General features: G+C 37.7%; 1 protein-coding gene across 3 annotated transcripts in view; it reads left to right on the top strand.

The window, feature by feature from the left end:
• The window catches only part of Wrn (WRN RecQ like helicase), a 111,470-nt gene that overhangs the window by 61,008 nt on the left and 30,805 nt on the right, over positions 1–19,657 (top strand). For all 3 annotated transcript variants that reach the window (XM_052751977.1, XM_052751976.1, XM_052751979.1), the window contains 6 exons: positions 1,924–2,111; positions 4,300–4,474; positions 7,507–7,688; positions 11,956–12,057; positions 12,314–12,406; positions 15,684–15,825. In XM_052751977.1, coding sequence (XP_052607937.1) covers positions 1,924–2,111; positions 4,300–4,474; positions 7,507–7,688; positions 11,956–12,057; positions 12,314–12,406; positions 15,684–15,825 — 882 coding nt within the window. The remainder of the gene's footprint in view (positions 1–1,923; positions 2,112–4,299; positions 4,475–7,506; positions 7,689–11,955; positions 12,058–12,313; positions 12,407–15,683; positions 15,826–19,657) is intronic.

Below are 19,657 nucleotides of genomic sequence, written 5' to 3'. Positions count from 1 at the left end.
TTTTTGGTAGACAGGGTCTCACTGTGTAGCTGGGGCCAACTCCAACCTTGCTGTCTTCCTCCTTCATCCTCCTGAGTGCTGGAGTTACAGGCATGTGCCACCACATCTGATAAGATTCTCTAAATACTAAACATTCCTTATTCTCAGACTTGTGTTTGTGTCTTATATTAACATAGATATATCCATTTTAATGCTTAATTATAGAAACTAATTTCTTTAAAAATTGAGTTTTTCATGACTTAGTCATTAACAGATACATTCCCAATACAGAGAACAGTTCAATTGTTAGCCCGAAATAAATGAAATTAATTTGGGGTTACATTTTAAAGTGGTTTCATAAAATTTAAAAATTGACAATTCAAAGAAATGATTTCAATTACTTGGTTTCATTGAATTAGTTTATTTTTTATATGACTTCAGATGCTTTCTAATGCAATTAAGTTATATTAATTATAAGAGTAGTTATTTCTTGGTTAGTGCTGAGAACCAAAATTTCCTTAATTTAGTGCTGAGGACCAAACCCAAGGCTTTGTACGTGCTAGGCTAGGCACTCTCCCACCGAGCTACACTTTCAGGCATCTAACTGTTCCTCTCTGTGTATGGCTGAAAATAAGCTTTATTTTTCTAAACTCACAAAAATTAAGTAATGCTTGAAGCTTTGTCTAAATCTATAGTATTTTTACTGGTAATATTTATTTTATACTGAACATTTTTATCTTTATTAACTTAAATTGTTCAAAATAATGAGTTTCATTATATCTCCATAACATATTTAATGAACTTGGATCATATTCATTCTCCAAGAAATTGTATTTTGTTTTAATTTTAAGTCAAATTATACACATATTTCTTTGTAAATTGGCAGGCTGCACATGCATTTATACTTAGCTATAAGATAAATGCTTAAATTAGTTTGTGAGGTAGTCACAGTATATTTAAGTAACCAATTTTATGAGGATATTGTTTCCTCTATCTACAACAGGTAAAAAATCATTTTAAAAAGAGAATTGTATTCTTAGCAATAGAATGGCTAATGATTTAGAAATAAATTTTAAGACTACTTATTTTCTTCTGATAATGCAGTGGTACCATGATTAAATGTAATTCCCATTATAATAGTGATAAAACATGAGACATTTATATGGGAGGTATTTCGCTCACCTACCTTTTACTTTCTGAAAGTAATATTAATTTTTTTCTGCTACCTACTGTGCCTCCTGATTTTGCTGCTCATTTTGTGAAGAATTGCTAGACTGAAAATAGACTATGACTTGGTGCCCTGAGGAATCAGTCAGTACACATTTCACTTTCTCCATATTTGTTATGTACAGTATGGCACTGATAACTCATTGAACCCGAAGAGAGGTTGTCAAGACTGTTGAGAACGTTGCTTCTACAGCTGAAAAGCTGTATGCCAGTATAACTTGTGAGGAAATCTTCTTGCCAAAGAAAGGATAAATTGTTTTATGTAGCTAGGTTATTAAATTATAACCTGCCAGGGCTTGTGAACTGTGAATTACAGATTATTAAAAAAAAATCCCAAATATAATATAATCCCTGCTTCTATCAACACTAGAGTATAGACGGCTAATAAGTAGTTTTAATTTAATAGGGCAAGATAAATTGCATTGAAATCTTACGGGTTTAGTGTTCCTAAGTAGGAGATCATTTTTCTCTTTTAAAAACATTTTTTCTTCTTTACTCAGGGCGTGTAGCTCAGTGGAAGAGCACTCACATACCATGCCCAAGATCCTGGGTTTCATCCCCCGCATGACAAAAAGAAATAAATATTTAAACAAAACAATAGCGTGAGAGTCTTGGACATGGTTCCTGTGTTGTCATGACTGTTGCTTTGTGAGAGGACAATGAGAATCAATGCGCTTCCCGTCATTTTGAAATCCATTTACCTTGTATCTTACCCAGGTTCCAGTCATTGCCCTCTCTGCTACTGCAAGTTCTTCGATCCGGGAAGATATTATACGTTGTTTAAACTTGAAAAACCCTCAGATCACCTGTACTGGATTTGATCGACCAAATCTGTACTTAGAAGTTAGACAAAAAACAGGAAATATCCTTCAAGATCTAAAGCCATTTCTTGTCCAAAAGTCAAGGTAAAGATATAATGACAGATGAAATTCTTCTTAAAGAAATTATTTAAATTTTTCTATATGTTTGCTGCTTCAAATTTTATGTAGCTTTGGTTCAAGTTAAGTGTAATACTACGTAATCAGGTCAGTGGCCTAGATTAAAGGACATTTAAAAATATTTTTATGAATTCTTTGAGAATTTCATATAACATAGTTTGATTGTAATTACCCTTTATTACTTCCCCAACTCCTCCCAGATCCATTCATCTCTCTACTACCTGACTTCACAACTATCTTTTTTTCAAAAAAAAAAAACAACAATAAAAACCCTAATATATCCATTCTTACTTGTGCTGTCATATACTTCTAGGTAGGGGGCCATCCGCAGGTGTATGGACAGCTAGTCAGGAGCTGTAGCCTTAAAGGAGACTTAACTCTCCCCATCTCAGACACTATCAGCTGTCTCTGGTGCCTCAGTTAGGGGTGGGGGCTCACAGAGTCCTTCTCACGTCATAGTAGAGTGCTGACTGGCTTGGTCCTGTGCAGACAACCACAGCTGCTCTGAGTTCATGAGTGCAGTGGTCCTGTCCTGTCCAGGAGACACCGATTCACCCCAATTTTCTCTGACCATTGGTTTTTACAAGCCATTTGTCCACTCTTCCATGATGTTCAAAGCATATATATTTTGTGAGGGGCAGAAGGGTAGGTGGGCAGGAACTAATTCTTTTGATATTGTTTTTATTTTATACTATAACTTGAATAGGGCATATATTTTTAATAACTTACAAGTAAATGAACAAATAAGACATGAACCTTTCTTATGAGTTCTATCTACTTTACTAATTACATGACCTACCTCTGCTATAGGGACTTGTTTTAAGGACTACCCCAGGTGCTTTATACAAGTGAGCTTGCTAAATCGTCTAACTGACGAGGAAGCTGCCGATCTTCATTGTACTGATGAAGCTGGCCATTGTGCTTCTAGGACTTGTTTTGTTAAATATATTTTGTATGTTTTATTTGGTATGCTAAGAACCTTTATAATGCCGTATTCTCTGGCCTGCCTGCTGAGTGAGAAGTTGCTATTTTCATGAAATGAAGTAGTCTGAATAAAGTAAAATAATTTTCTCCTGCCAGTACAAGCACAAAAGAAATCCAGGTAAGTAAGAACGTAAAGTATTGTTAGTGTTTTGCACTTCCAGAAAGGATAAAAGTGGAAGAGACGGACCCGAGGCCAAGGAAGCACTGGTTCTTGTTGTGGATCTTAGGGAATAATTTAAGTAACAACTGAGCTATGCCTATTGTTCAGAACAGAATAGGAACAGAATGAATAGAATAGTTTTTGCTACTCTAGAGTCTCCTTGAATATATTATACTACACTTTCCTTTTACAGCAAAGGGACAAGCCCTCTTATCAAAGGCTTCTCTTAAACTAGACATTTCTACAATTATGTCACGATTTAACCCCTAACCTCTGGTCCTTTCTCAATGCACATTATTCTCAATATCTATGGCTCTTTCTCCTTATAGTGACTCTCTCCCTTCTTAAAGATTGAGTTTTTAAAGTGCCTTCCCCCATCTTCTTTTGTGATGTTGCATTTTCCTATTTTTCTGCCTTTGTTTGCCTAACAATATTCTATGGAAATGCTTTCTTCTCATTTTTATGTTAATTCTGCTAATTGAGATTAATTTTTAGGCCAGACTACTATAATCTCTTCCAACACACCTATCTCCTTGGTTCTACTTGATATATTCTATAGATAATTTTCAGTTTTATCATCTGCAGACACATCCTTAAACCTTGGAGTAATGTTTTATCTTTAAATCTTATGTAATATTTTATGCAATGATGAAACTATTCAGTTACCTCTTAAATAAGCAAAGACAAGTCCACTGTGCTGCCTTTCGAGAAGTATTTGTAGCCAGACCTTATAAATTTGAAAATCAAGTTTTCTTCTAAACAACCAGATTGCTGATTTTAACTCTAATTTGGGCCAATATTGAATGCCAGAGTTCTGACCTCACATGATTTGTTTCCATGTTTGTCTGTCCACATGTTTGGGGTTTCAGAGAGCTCCAGCACTGGCTTTTGGGTCTGCTGACTCCTTAAAGACTGAGTAGAAAGCAAAGACTGTGAAATATAAAAGCCCGATACTCTGAAGCGTACGTATGATAGATGTGTTTGCCTTCTCCGTCTCCGCCCTCTCCACAGTGCTGCCTGGGAATTTGAAGGTCCTACTATCATCTACTGTCCTTCCAGAAAAATGACAGAACAAGTTACTGCTGAACTTGGGAAACTGAACTTAGCCTGCAGAGCATACCACGCAGGCATGAAAATTAGTGAACGGAAGGATGTTCATCATTGGTTCCTTAGAGATGAGATTCAGGTATGAGGACTAACCGTCTTTCTCTGAATTCTTCATAGGAAATAGAAGTAGCCATCAAATATTTATTTACCCAATTTTTCAAATAATTTGTTGAATTAGGCATAGTGTAATTGCTCCGATAAGGGCAATCATTCTATAGTGAGAATAGGGGTAGTAAACCACACAGTTTAGTGAAAATAACAAACTGTGTCTGTTACTAAGCAACACAGAGGGGAAACACTAGCTCTGGCAAAGCAGGTTTTGTGATGAGGGAGAGTGGCCGTGTAGGAATATGACAGCCGAGCAGAGTCTAAGTTTGTCAAGTTCCCTAGGTCAGTAGGTAATGAGGGCAAAGGCGTTGGCTGCAGAACCCCAGGAAAGAGCAGCAGGTGCAGAGACACTGTCCTGTGAGAGCACACTGGGCTCAGAGAAGGAGGAATTTGGAGTGGGTGGAGGGGAAGATAAGTGGTTTATTGCCTGTCTTAGCTACTTTTCTGTTACTGTGCTGAGATACATGACCAAGGCACCTTACAGAAGAAACAGTTCACTGGGGGCTTGCAGTTCCAGAGGTTGAGTCTATGATCATCATGGCGGAGAACATGGCAGCAGGCAGGAAGGCATGGTGCTGGAGCAGCAGCTGAGAGCTCACATCTTGATCCATAAGCACCAGGCAGAGAGAGCTAACTGGAATGGCACAGGCTTTTGAAACCTCAGAGCCTGCCTCAAAGCCTACCTCCCTCAACAAAACCGTATCACCTAATTCTTTGCAAACAGTTCTACCCCGGGTATCATTATTCAATCATACAAACCTACGAGGGCCATTCTCATTCAAACCACCATACTGCCAAGGTATAACTTGATTGAAGCGTTAATATTTTAAAAGATGGCTTAAAATTCTTCAGTGGTCCTTTCCATTGCAGAAAGTCACTAATTTGAGTCCATCTTATAAAAATTAAAGTTTATATCAATAGTTGTGTTCTAGATAACATCAGGTAGTGTTTTGTCTAACAGCTGGTCCTGTAAATTCCTTCCTGGCCATTATTCAAAAGCTTCACATATTTTTAAACCTTTCCCTTTTTTAACATGGTGAAATACATGTTATCATTTGTGTACAGTTTTGTCTGGGACTCTTGGAACTGATTACTTTCTGTTGAGTGTTTATTGAATTCTTACTGAATCCATCAATGTAACAATTATGTAACAATGTATAAATAGTCATTTCTATCATTTTCCAATGGATTTCTGTTTTATGGTAGCCACAGAAGCTGACCTTTGTAGCTCTTCATATGATAGACTGATGCTTGAAACTGTTTTCTATTTATAATTTTAGAAAAAAAGTACTTTATTTAGTGTCTACTCAAATCAAATCACAAGTGCATCTAGCTTTCCATTGTTTGCATGTAACTGTCCTCAAATTTTATCGCAAACTTTAATTTTGTCCTTCCTATATTTTAAGATACCTTTTCTTGAATGAAATTATGAATAACTTATTTGGTAAAATAACTTTAATTTATACCTGAAAGTAGTTTGAAAATCTGGTTAGTAGATTAGTTGACATCAAAAGAAAAGATCATCTGGTTATGGTTGGAATTTTATTGCTTATTAATTACTAGCTGTATAGAACCTGTTTTCTTTGCCTAAAGTTCTCACTTCCACATTTGTGCCTTGATTACCATTTTCTCATCCTTATTTTGCATGTTTTACTTTGATTTCCTATATTCTTCCTTTCCTCCTTCCTGTCATTCTCCTGGCCCATCCCAGAACATATGTTATTAACAACACTTTAATCTTATTTGTACATGCAGCTACTTCTGTTGTGTCTTCAGTGAAGTGTCTTCTCCCGTGCCCTCTCCCAGTCCTTCCCACTGACTCTGGGAGTTTATTGCTATATCTTGTCATAATTGACTTGTACTGCCATCTCAATTTTTTGTTAGTTTTTATGATTATCTGTTGACTCCTCACTTAAAATGTTGCAGTTCACTTGTCTTTCATATGTGTTACTGTCTTTCCCTCCCATGCCTGTGAGTTCCTAGACCCCTTTCCCTTCCCTGTAGATGCAAGTTTCTGTCTTGCCCAGTCCCGCAGCTGTTCAGTTCCAAGTAAACACACAGAGGTTTATATTAATTATAAACTGTTTGGCCTATAGCTCAGGCTTATAACTAACTGGCTCTTACACTTAAATTAACCCATAATTCTTGTCTATGTTTAGCCACGTGGCTTGGTACCTTTTCTCAGTCCAGCGTTCTTATCTCACTTCCTCTGCATCTGGCTGGCGACTTTCCTCTTCCCAGAATTCTCCTAGTCTGGTCGCCTGGCCTACACTTCCTGCCTGGCTACTGGCCAATCAGCATTTTATTAAACCAATACAAGTGACAAATCTTTGCAGTGTACAAGAGCATTATCCAGTACTTCTCTGTTGGTTTACATCATAATTTGGGTTAGCTGTTATACAGTTATTAACCTAAACACTTTGTCTTTAATCCTTATAATATATTGTTATATTTTTGCTTATTGTTTTATATTCTTGTTATTAAAGTTTTTTTTTCTGTGTACTCATTACTAATTCTTCTGAGTTTTTTTTCCCAGTCATATAAATGCTACTTTAGTAGGTTCATTCATATTAGGTTGTTTGCCAGCTTTATCTTCTTGATATTATACCCATCAAAAAGATGTAGCATTAACTGCATTTTACTCTGCAGTCATGAATGATGTAGTTCTTAGAATAAGACATTATGTTATCAGGTGAGGACACTTGAAACTTCATAATAATACAAGTTTTATTTATGATAGTAACTATTTCTCATAGCTGCAGGTATCCAAAGAAACTGCTTTATTTGCTTTGCACAGAGATGAATAGAAATCATACTTTATGGTCACTAACCTTTATTTGTATTTGGATAGATAATCTTTCAGTCTGTAAGTGAAGTTGAAGTTATATTGAATTGAAGTTATATTGAATTCACCTTTACGTCAGTGAACGAACTATTGTTTTATTATTTTAAGTTTTAGTTATGTTGAAATGTGATTTTCACTGTGTTATTGTTTCTTCTCAGTGTGTTGTAGCTACTATAGCTTTTGGAATGGGCATTAATAAAGCTGACATTCGCAAAGTTATTCATTATGGTGCTCCTAAGGAAATGGAATCCTATTACCAGGAAATTGGTAGAGCTGGCCGTGATGGACTTCAGAGTTCTTGTCACTTACTCTGGGCTCCAGCAGACTTTAACTTAACTAGGTAAAAATGCTTATTGCTTTTCCCTTACAAATTTCTTTTTCCCTTTCCAATAAAGTATTGGAGGTAGTGTCTAAAATTTCAAGTGATCTGTGAGTATATTTAAAGGGGTCACAAGTGAAAAGTGAGCGAAACTAACAGAACACCCATGAAGAGTATTTGTGGTAAGTGTTGTCACAGAGGAGATGATTCAGTTCTACCAGTATCCGGTTAGTGTGAGGAGCTAACAAGATCAGGACTCTCCTTGAACGTAACACAGGTCTTACGGCATACTGTCCTGTTGTACAGCAGTGATCGGTTCCCACCCTTTAAATCCTTCGGTGATATGTCTCCAGTTTTATCTCATGAGATCCCAGGTGGTTTGCTAAGTTTTTCTCCCAGAGCTATGATGGTGCTTATTCTAAAAGATATGTTTACTTCTTCTTCGACTCTCTTTACTATTGTTTCCATGATTAGTTTAATAAGTTTCACAGCCATTGCTCATAGCTGTGAAAATTGCCTTGTTGACTATGCCTGGATAATCATGTCACAGTGTATTGACAGAGTGCTCTCATAAAATAGTAAGTTTTCGTGTTTGCTGTTGAAATTCAAGAAAAGGGAAACTACTCAACTTAAATACTAAGTAAGCTGTCACTTAAGTTCAGTCAGATTATATTTGAAAGAGCAGCTTCAACTTGTGTGGGAGGCCAGCTCCCACCTTTTGAAGGGTTCATATGAGAGAGGGATAAGAAAATACTAGATAGAAAGAGAGACCTAATTGATGAGAAGAAAGAAACTCAGGATAGCTTCAAGAGGGCCTGAATCACTACCCAGTGGCCTCGAAGGCTTATTCAAAAGGCTTTTTATAACATGCAAGGGGAGAGGCAAAAGACCTCCCCCTTACAAGATCAAAGCACACCTCACAGCCAAGTGTAGACCCTTCCAAACACCTGGTAAACATGCCTGTGGCTAAATCCTCTCCTTATGCAGTCCTGCTGGGTAAGGCAAGCTCAGATTCTCTAACCCTGAGTAATTTCTCACTAGATAGCCTCTGTGGGTTCCCACAAAATTGCAGCATCTGAGGGGCAATATTTACCAGTTTATCTCTAGGAACCAGGGAAAGAAGCCAGGATAGCTCAAGCAGTGAGCCTGCCAATATAAGGGGGTTCTCAAGGGTTCTTCCAGGTTGATGAGTAAGTTAGGGTCTAAAGTGGACATATTAGTTCATTTTATTAAAATGATTCTTGAGCCTACCCCAGGCAGGCATTGTTCATCTTCATCACTTTTCAGGGTATTGAGCGAATGCCATGTTCTAAGAGCTGAACTTAGTGCTAAGGATGCAGAGGTAAATAAAATCAGACATGGTGCGTGCTTTTGTAGGACTCGGTCTAGTTGGAATGCTGGATCTTAACGAGAGAACTGTGTATGTATGTATGCATGTATAGTGTTCTTTTCACTGTTCTCATTTTTCATTTCTAACCGTCGATTATTAGTTTTTTTAAAGATCATATAAATATATCTTTGTTCTTGTTTGTTTTAAGACTGAGTCTCACTCTGTAGCATTGGCCAGTCTAGAATGTAGACCAAGCTGGCCTTGAACTCACAAACATCCCTCTACCTCTGGAATGCTGGAATTAATGGTGTGTGCTACCACCTCTGGCCCAAATAAGTTTGATAAATGCTATGTGTTAAGTGCTATGAAGAAAGTTGTTTAGAGAATGCTGTTTACCAACTTGAGAAGTCAGGTCAGACTTCCCTGAAGAAGTGGTAGCTACAAAGAGTCAGATCAGATAAGTGGAAAGGTTTATGGTAAGATCTAAGATCTTTCTTCTGGGAATATTCAGTGTATTTTGCTTTGTGACATGTAGCGCTGAACTCTGTCCCCTGTAAGCAAGCATTCCTAACCACTGTGCTGTCCCTCCAGGCCAGGAATCTCTGTCTTGATCAACCTTTTTTGAAACTAATTTAAAGTAAGTTGGATAGAACACATCTATGCAAGCTAGTATTAAATTTGGAATATATCAAATATAAGTTGCTTAACACCAGACCTTATTTTATTTGTGCATTATGCTAATATGCTAGAAACATTATAGGCCTGTGTTTTCTAGTGCAAGCTCATCAGTAGTTATAGTTCTGGTTTACTTGGGTTTTAAAAGATATGCTAAGAGGTTTGTCTCATTAAGATTGGTCAGAAAGTAATGGTGGTTCCAGAACACCCCCACAATTGTCACTTATTATACATGGGTGTTGGTCTACGACCCTCAGATCCTGTACAGAACAGCACAGTATTTGTTTATGGCTATGTACTCCCTATATACGCTGTCTCTAGCCTAAGTATAAAATCTGTTACAAAGTAAATGATGTGTAAATAGTTTTATATGTAATGTTTAGAGAATTATGACAAGAAAAAAGCCTCAGCATGTTCAGTGCAGGTGCAACCATTATAAGTGTGGTAGGGCTTTAACTTGGGTTAACCGATCTCAAGTGCTGAGTTAGTAGGTGCAGAGGATGAGGTCGTCGAACCTTTAGATAGATTTTAGATAGACACAGATAGATTACTCTGTGTCAGTGACAAAGGGGCTAAAACTGTAGGGGAAGGAGAAAGCAGAATAGAGCAAGCATTGAGGATGAATTTGTTCCATCAAGGGTCCCTGTAATTTATAAAAGTTTTAGGCTAGCTCATGCTAAAGTTCTGTGACTAAGAAAAGAAATTTGTCGAAGTGATCATGCAGTGATTTTAGCTTCCTGATGTTTATTATTTGTTTAATTTGTGATGCTGGGTATCAGCTCTTGACCTCACTCATGCTAGACAAGCATATGTAGGCCACATCCTCAGTCACTATTGTGTGATTTTATATTCCTTATTCTGTGATTTCGTATTTCTTACTGCAGAGCGATAGCACAGGCAGTGCCCCGATAATTCTATTTAGTCTATTTATATTCCTATCCAGTAGACACTGCCATCATTCCTTTCAAAGAGAACCATTTAGAGAGTAATCTTAATCTAATGAATCTTTGACTATGTGCAACTGATTTGATGCTAATAATTTTAGAATTGTTAAAATTTGTTTTTTGTGAAATATTATATTTAACTAATTTAATAGTAGCAAAAGAAGAATAAAAATACTAAATATTTTGTTGAGTTTCTTTTTTTCAAATTAAATGAACATGTAAATGAACATGGATAAGATTATTTAAATGTATTTCATCCCAACCAAATATACTAAGATACAGTTCTGAGAATAGGCATTTTTTCTTGATTCTATCCCAGAAGGATGAGGAAACTAAATAAAACTTATTTTTTTAAATCTCTGAGCTAGTAAGTATAAAATTAGATAGTAGCATAGGAATTAATGTTTCCAGTTTAGGGGATTTGGAGGAAAAATAGATTGTGAATGGTCCATTGAAAACATAGTTTTGAATAATGGATCATTTGTACATTCACACTTTCTAGAACCCCTTGAGAATTGTATACAGATATTTTGATTAATCAGAAGGCTGGGTATTGCAAACATTAGTGACTGGAGTCCATAATGATGAGGTTCGGTCTTAACATTTAGTTATTATGTATTCAATAAGAGTTTCATATTGCAATATCTAAAAACCACTTCGTGCAGGCTTTTTGATTGTTGGAGAGATGTGCAGCACCACCTGGAGGACTTCATCACCTTGTATTTGAAATACACGAATCTGGTCACGGAAGGCAGAAAGCAACAGCTGTGCTGAGCTGCAGCGGCGCTGACTTACAGATACCAACAACCGTGCTGTGACTGTCATTCCACGGTTCTAAGTACAGTTAGTGTCGTGGCCAGAAAATTAGTTATGACTGGCCGAGGAAGAAACTTAATTCTCATACTTTACTGTTGTCCTTAAGTGTCCCCACAACACAGAGGGGACAGCGTTGGAGGACTGAGCTGCCCTCTGAAAAGCCAGTGGTGTAAAGGTTCATACTAGAATGATGAGCCTCTTTCAGATTCCTTACATAGATGCTTTAACTTTCTCATAAAACATCACCTACAAGATAAATTTCCTGAGAAAAGTTCAGGATCCATGTATCAGAAAGCTCACTAGGAACCATGGCATATCCAGTCTGTGAATCAAACTGAAAACCTTCAAAGTCATCGATGGAATTCTCTTGTCAGGGGCCATGACTGGGAACAATACAGGCCATTTCTAGGGGAATAGAAACATTCTTTATTGTAATACAGTGGGGGATTCTGTGGGTTATTAAAAATAAAATAACAAAATTGACAGTATAATTTTAAATAGTCTTGTGATTTTCAATTGACAGGCATCACCTTCTTGAGATACGCAACGAAAAGTTCCGATTATATAAATTAAAGATGATGGTAAAAATGGAAAAATATCTTCATTCCAATCAATGCAGGCGACAGTACGTATTATTTGTTTTTATCAGTTAGAAGCATAGGCCTTTAGATGGTACTTTAAAAAAGTTAATTAAAAGTATTTTTAAAGAATATTTGCTTTATACATACTGAATTTTAGGACGTGTTTATTTGTGTTTAAATAAATTGATATGAGGTATTGCTGTCTCAAATAAATACAGTAGTGATGGTAATAACCTCATTCTGGGTGGTGGTTTAATATGTCCATATTTGTTCTTTAATTTAAAACTTTCTCTTCTTCAGAATCATCTTGTCCCATTTTGAGGACAAACGACTACAGAAGGCCTCCTTGGACATTATGGGGACTGAAAAATGCTGTGATAATTGCAGGCCCAGGTAAAAATTTCTTCTTGATGAATATTCTAGAAACTGTTGTTTCTCTTTCTTCTCAAATTATGTTTCATTACATTTTTATTGGCTGGTGAGTAGTTTTTAAAAAATGGCATAGTTACTTTATTTAAAATAAAACATTGTGAAGAGGTTTACTTTTATACAATAAAGCCATAAAATGGTAGGCCTAGCTAGTCACCTGTTGCATTAGCTATAAATGGCCTAAATATACTCATTAAAGGCATAAATGATCAAAATGGATTTTAAAAGCATACTATCTGATGGTTTCCATAAGGTCCAGTACAGTTATTCAGATAGGTTAAAAATAATGAAATACAAAACATTGTGAAAATACTAATCAAAAGAAAACTTAAGTCACTGTTTTAGTATTGGCAGTGGGGACTTCAGAGCAAAGCATATTATCAGAGGTAAAGAATGGCATGGAACAATATGAAAGTGTCAGAGTTCTTCCGAGAAATGGTACCAAGGATAGAGCAAGGACGAGGCCATGGGCGTTGGCATGGGCATTGGCATGGGCGAGGGCATGTGGGGGGGAGAGACCACAAGGAGAAGAGGAGGGTTGAGATGGAAAGAACAGAGAAGAAGGGGGGTGGTAATGGGCATTGTTGGCAAGTCTTAAAACTTGTAGCACAAGTCAGTGGTCTGGACACTATGTCAGGCAAGAGCTGATATTACAGAGTTGAAACAGAATTTCTTGTTCAGCAAACCAGTTTTTGCTAAGACTTTGAACTCAAAGAGGGTGATTATTGAGTATAACTTCCTTATTTAGAGTTATCTGATCATAAACAGTATTCACATCTACAAAATACTTTTGCTGTGGCATCTAGACTATTTTCTGGCCAAACAACTGAGCCCCATAGCATAGCCTCTTTGACGCATCAGCCAGATAGCCCTGAAGACATAATCCGGAATGTGCAGATTTCACATAAGAACCTACAGAACTAAAAGGAGGAACAGAAACCCACAAGAGTATTTGGTGACATTAACACCTGCTTACAAGTTATTGATAGAATCGATGGACAGGATAAGGAATGCCAAGAGTGAGGACATGCCTGTAATTGCAGGACTCAGAGGTTCAGGCAGGAAGACCAAGAATTTGAGGCCAGCCTGCCTTACCAGTGACTTCAAGATGAGCCTAGGTCCCATGGGGAGACTGTGCCTTAACATACCAAGAACAAAAGCAAAAGCAGGACTCAATAACAACCACGTCCCCCCCCCAAGCCCCGAAACTAAACCCACACTAAATTCATGAGGAGACAGAAGAAATAGAGAGGACCAGCAGCAAACCAGTTCTAATTAATTTCTTAGGAGCATTTTACCCGTTCTTTTCAAGGGCAGCTGGAATACTTAGGCACATGTATTTTCCTCTGAATCATAAAACAAACTCTGACAAGTGAAGAAATATTCTGTTTGGATAAATATGTTTTTTACTTTAATGGAGTCAAGCTAGGAAGCAGCAGTGGGAAGAAAAGGGAAATCTCTAAACCCTTAGAAATAAAACAGTGTACTTCTAAATAATTTGTGAGTCAAAGTCATACATCAAATCAGAAAATGTTTTGAACCCATGTAATAAGAATATGGAATGACTGGGATATAACTAGTATGCTTCTGCCAAGATAATTTGTAGTGTTAAATGCAGCATTAAAGACTATACGTTTCAAACAGATCACTAAGCATTTACTTTAATGGGCAACTAAGGGGAAAAGCAACAGGAAAAAGTAGTAAAGATAATTGCATAAGCCAGTGAAATAGAAAACGAGACCAGTAGAGGAAAGTTGGTTCACCCCAAAGTTCATTATTTGTAAAAGTCAAAAAAACCTTTGACAAGGCTGACAGAGAAGAGGGAAACACAGATTACCAATACCAAAGTGAAGGAGAATTTTACTGCAACCCCATAGTGAGAGGGCACAAAGAGAACTCTCTGAACCAATCAGTTTACAGCACCTCAGTCATACAGATCTCATGGACCAGTTTCTTAATGTCCTCTAATTGACAGTGTTCAGACACTGTGAACCACAGCCGAATGCTCGCCTAACCACTCTAAGCACTGAATTCTTCCTTTAAAACCTCTGAGAAGAGAGCTCTCGGGCCCACATGGCTTCACTGACAAATTCTAGAAACATTTAAATGAGGAATAACCCGGTTCTACAGTGTGGTCCCAGGTGCATATTCTCCGAAAGACAGAACTGTAGGGAGCACCCGCAGCTGGCAGAGGTTAGAGACAGGGAGACTGGATTGGAGAGCAGTGCATTTGTTGGGTCTTGATGGTGAGGGTTCGATGAATCTGCACGTAGGGATATGCACGGTTTAACTATATTATACTATAAAGAAAATAAGCACAAATGCTACCTCTTTGAGTTAGTTGTGTCTCTAGGTCAGAAACAGTATTGTTGGGTATAGAAATTTAAAAACTTTTAGAAATTAGCGATAACCACAATAACCTATATTTAAAGTGGTAAGATAAAGTATGGGTCACACTTGATGAGGACTTGATAACTTTAAATCATCTGAAGAGAAAGTCATCTAGCATCCCACCAAGGAGGTAAATGAGCGAATAAGCCTAAACAGGGGCTTTTCTTTTTTAAATCTAAACAGAATGTTTTTATCTGGAATATTGACTGCATTCCTATTGCTATTTTAAAGATACGCCTGGTATGGAAAGTAGTTGAATTTGGTAATTTAAATGTAATAGTTGGTAGTCCCTAAGGATTTCTTTTGTTCTCAAGCTAAACAATTCTTGTTTGCATTAATGATAATTTTGCATCAACCTGGCGATGACTACGGAATTTAACTGCTAAATGTACCAGCATGACAAGTTTATGAGCTCCCGTGTTGTGTTTTAAAATTATTAGGTTTCAAACTAGCATGGTACTGCATAGCCATTTTTTAAGTTAGAAACTTTTTCATTAACCCCCTTTTCTGGTGTAACGTAACACTAGTGTCCAATATTTATATAATTGATCACGTGGAGCTGCCCTAGCTGGGATCCTGCAATTCTGCTTTCCTTGAGCCTGCCTGTCTTCTGAGTACCTCCATGAAACTTAGCTTCTGCGTATGAGAAAGCACTGTGTGGGTTGCTGTATTGTGATTTATATCTCATGTTTTAGATAATGCACATGCTTTCGGGTGTAATAAGCTTTGTTTGTAGTTTCGGAAGCACTGGACACGTGAGATATTTTTAACATGGTTCACGGTTGCATCTTTTTATTTCTAAAGGAACATGCTTTGTCTGTTTTCTTAGTATATTATTACTCTTCTTCAGATTGAGTCATTGCTATTCCACTAATGACTCAGAGGACACATTCCAAGACTTTGGCCCCCAAGCATTCCAGCTGCTCTCTGCTGTGGACGTCCTACAGGAGAAGTTTGGAATTGGCATTCCTATCTTATTCCTCCGAGGATCCGTAAGTGCATCTGTGATGGCTTCTGGGACAGTTTCTGACAGTGCTCTCCACTGCCGTGACGATAGCTCTGCCTTTAGGTGACTTACTATAATTCACAGCCATCTTGAGTTCCAGCTTAACCCTGCACTCGTTGCTTTGGACAGATCTTGTATCACGTCAGACACTGTTTTTGTTGTTGTGAGCTGGTGTTCAGGTGTGCACTGTGGACTGGAAATAACGTATTAGCTTACCACACTGCAATTGCATTAATCCCTAGACTGGCGTTGCTTAGGACAATTAAAGAAAGTTAACTTTCATTGTGTCAAGGGACTGGTAGGACAAAATTGTATCTTCTGGTACCCAGGTACGATTATATTCTTTGTACAAAATTTTAGTTTCAGGAATTATTTTGTAAGTGTACCGTGTTCAGTAACAGTGTATGACAGCATATTCTTGCCTCTGGTTGTATTTCAAGTTGGAAGTATGTAACATTCTTAGAAAGTGTTTTGTTTATTTTGGTTCTTTATAAGTGAATAGCCGAGTTTAATTGAACTGCTTTCTGTTTTGAGTGATTCATGTGCCCTCGTTATGCTGGCAAATATCAGGAACAAATACACTTAAGACCCAATCCTCACGCTTACAGAGCTGGTTTCCTGTGGTATTTCTGTTTATCCAATCCTCAGGCTTACAGAGCTGGCTTCCTGTGGTCCTTCTGTTTATCCAATCCTCACACTTACAGAGCTGGCTTCCTGTGGTCCTTCTGTTTATCCAATCCTCACGCTTACAGAGCTGGCTTCCTGTGGTATTTCTGTTTATCCAATCCTCACGCTTACAGAGCTGGCTTCCTGTGGTCCTTCTGTTTATCCAATCCTCAGGCTTACAGAGCTGGCTTCCTGTGGTATTTCTGTTTATCCAATCCTCACTCTTACAGAGCTGGTTTCCTGTGGTCCTTCTGTTTATCCAATCCTCACACTTACAGAGCTGATGTCCTGTGGTATTTCTGTTTATCCAATCCTCACACTTACAGAGCTGGTTTCCTGTGGTATTTCTGTTTATCCAATCCTCACACTTACAGAGCTGGCTTCCTGTGGTATTTCTGTTTATCCAATCCTCATGCTTACAGGGCTGGTTTCCTGTGGTCCTTCTGTATATGGTAATTTTACTTCTGAATTAGAAGTCTGGAAGTTTAAGAATTGTATAGTAATATCATTTAAATAAACCAAGAGTGGAAGGCATGATACTTTGCAGAGATATCTCCTGATTAAAAAATATACTTTATAGTAGAAGTTAAATGTTCATTTTGTGTATAGAATTTCAAAATCATTAAGGTAAACATTTGCTTGTTAAATATTCAAATGCTTCATGTAAATGTTTTTACTTTCTCTTAGAAAGTAATCTATGGAATGAGTTATGAAATGTTCTTAATGAAACACATTGAAAGCTTGTATTACCTTTTCAAGTGTCATTCCTTTCAAGACAAATGGTTTTAAAGGGCAAATTTGCTTAAAATTTTAACAATAGAAGTGTTATCTAAGGAATTTTTATCTTTATCAGCTCTGTAGGACAGCTCAAATATAATTGAAACCTATACACTTATTTTCTATCTTTGTCACCTTCAAAACCTGTGTCTCCAATGTGAGTAATTTATAAAAAGTATCCTTGTTTTAATTTGGTGTCATCCAGCTATATCCAATATCAATAAATAAGTTTGTTTCTAGACAAACTTCAAGTGGTCACAAGAGGGATCGGGTTTCACTTATTATTTGAAAACCAAGTCAGACCTCTTCTACAGACAGAGTCTTCTGGGAGTCCTCAAATTAAGCAGCTCACCCTCAGTGAAACTTTATACTACCCTTGCTAGCTCAAAGTGTAAGGCTTTTAAAAAGTATCACTTAATGGAGAGCTGTAGATGCTAACAATATGAAAATAAGGCGAGCCACCTGCCCCTGCTTTCAGTCACCTTCATATCTATTGGGATATCGTTGAAAAATTATAACTGTAATTCTCTTGAGAACTAGGCAACTTGTTCCAATTTAGGACAAGTTAATACCTTTGTAGGTAATTTTAATATGTAAGATGATATATCAAGCCATTTTTGGAGTTACTTTGAAGAGATGATGTTTATGAACATAAATATGGTTTCTGTAGAGCTTGATTCTATCTTCCATGTTTTTTCTAATATTATGAATAGTTACTCAGTTTATCCATAAATCTGTAGAGTGGAGTTTAAATTTTTGTTTTAATGTGTCTAATTAGGAAGCAACCAGTATTGCCTAGAGAACTTTGTTTTAACTGACTAAACAGTTCTCTAAGTAAAAATCTTAGACATTGCTCGAACATGTTCTACTAGCCAATGGCTATAATTGAAAGAAAAACATGATCATTTACATACCAAGATTATCAAAGTACTAATTCTTTTTTTTTTTTTTGGTTTTTCGAGACAGGGTTTCTCTGTGTAGCTTTGCGTCTTTCCTGGATCTCATTCTGTAGACCAGGCTGGCCTCGAACTCACAGAGATCCACCTGCCTCTGCCTCCCGAGTGCTGGGATTAAAGGCATGCGCCACCACTACCCGGCTCTAACACTCTTTATAACCCACTTTCGGGATGAGCCCAGAGCCTCGTGGAAAAAGAGTGTCACATAGAGGTCCCATTTGTGAATAAACACTCTACAGACATGTCCTCTTTGTACTTTGACCATTTGTGAGTTTCTGCATTACCCACCATCCACTGCACAAAGAACCTTCTCTGGTGAGGCTTGAGAGAGGTACTAATGTCTGGGTACAGGGATAAGAATTTAGAGTTGAGTTTTATACTATGTCTGTCTAGCAAAATAATAGTAATAGGTTCATCCCTGGGGCCTGTGAGCTCCCCACCCACAGGTTCTGGCCACATTTATAGTGTCATGTATGTATTTCCTCCTGTGAAGTGGGCATGGGAGTGGTAGGGAGGGTACTTAAATCCTGTCAGGAAGTGCTTGGTTGACCCTATAATATTCATACCACTATTGTACCTATGGCATATCTGGCCATGCTAGTTGTTATTTTAGAGCACAGGGTTAACAACTGGGTAAGACTTGGTGACTTTTTCTTGCCTAGCAGCCTGCATACCACCTTCTGGTACTGTGAAAACTAGCCAGTTGAAAGAAAACTTCTTGGTCAGTACCAGCTTGATTTCGCCATGTCCTGTGGCCAAAACATGTGGTGTCTTCAGCAATGCAGACTTACACCCAAGTTTTGGTGGAAACCAAGAACAGTGGCCCTAGCCTGTATTTTTTGGGATGTGGTCTATAGGATAAAACAAACAACAATTTTTTGTTTGTTTGTTTGTTTTTGAGACAGGGTTTCTCTGTGTAGCTTTGGAGCCTGTCCTGGAACTCGCTCTGTAGACCAAGCTGGCCTTGAACTCACAGAGATCTGCCTGGCTCTGCCTCCTGAGTGCTGGGATTCACCACCACCCAGCTAAAAGATCTTGTTTTATTTATGTGCATTGGACTTTTGCCTGCGTGTATGTCTATATGTGGGTGTTTTGATTCCCTGGAACCAGGGTTACAGACAGTTGTGAGCTTCCATGTGGGTGCTGGTAATTGAACCTGGATGCTCTGGAAGAGCAGCCGGTGCTCTTAACCACTGAGCCATCTCTCCAGCCCAGCCGAGCAACCAATTTGAGAGGAGCTATCTCACACCTGGCACTGGGCTTTTTGTTTCGTGAACTTCCTTGAGTAGCGTTATCCCCTGTGTAGGATAACTCCAATTAATCTCTGTCATATAAGTGTGTGTGTGTGTGTGTGTGTGTGTGTGTGTGTGTGTGTGTGTGTTTAGGAAGCTTATAAAATAGTAAGTTCCCATATGGGCT

This window comes from Peromyscus californicus, unplaced genomic scaffold (assembly GCF_007827085.1).
Source record: "Peromyscus californicus insignis strain IS unplaced genomic scaffold, ASM782708v3 Scaffold_23__1_contigs__length_62951481, whole genome shotgun sequence".
In the NCBI taxonomy this organism is placed as follows: domain Eukaryota; kingdom Metazoa; phylum Chordata; class Mammalia; order Rodentia; family Cricetidae; genus Peromyscus; species Peromyscus californicus.
Note: the sequence above shows the minus strand (reverse complement) of the source record. Positions and strands in the feature narration are given on the sequence as shown.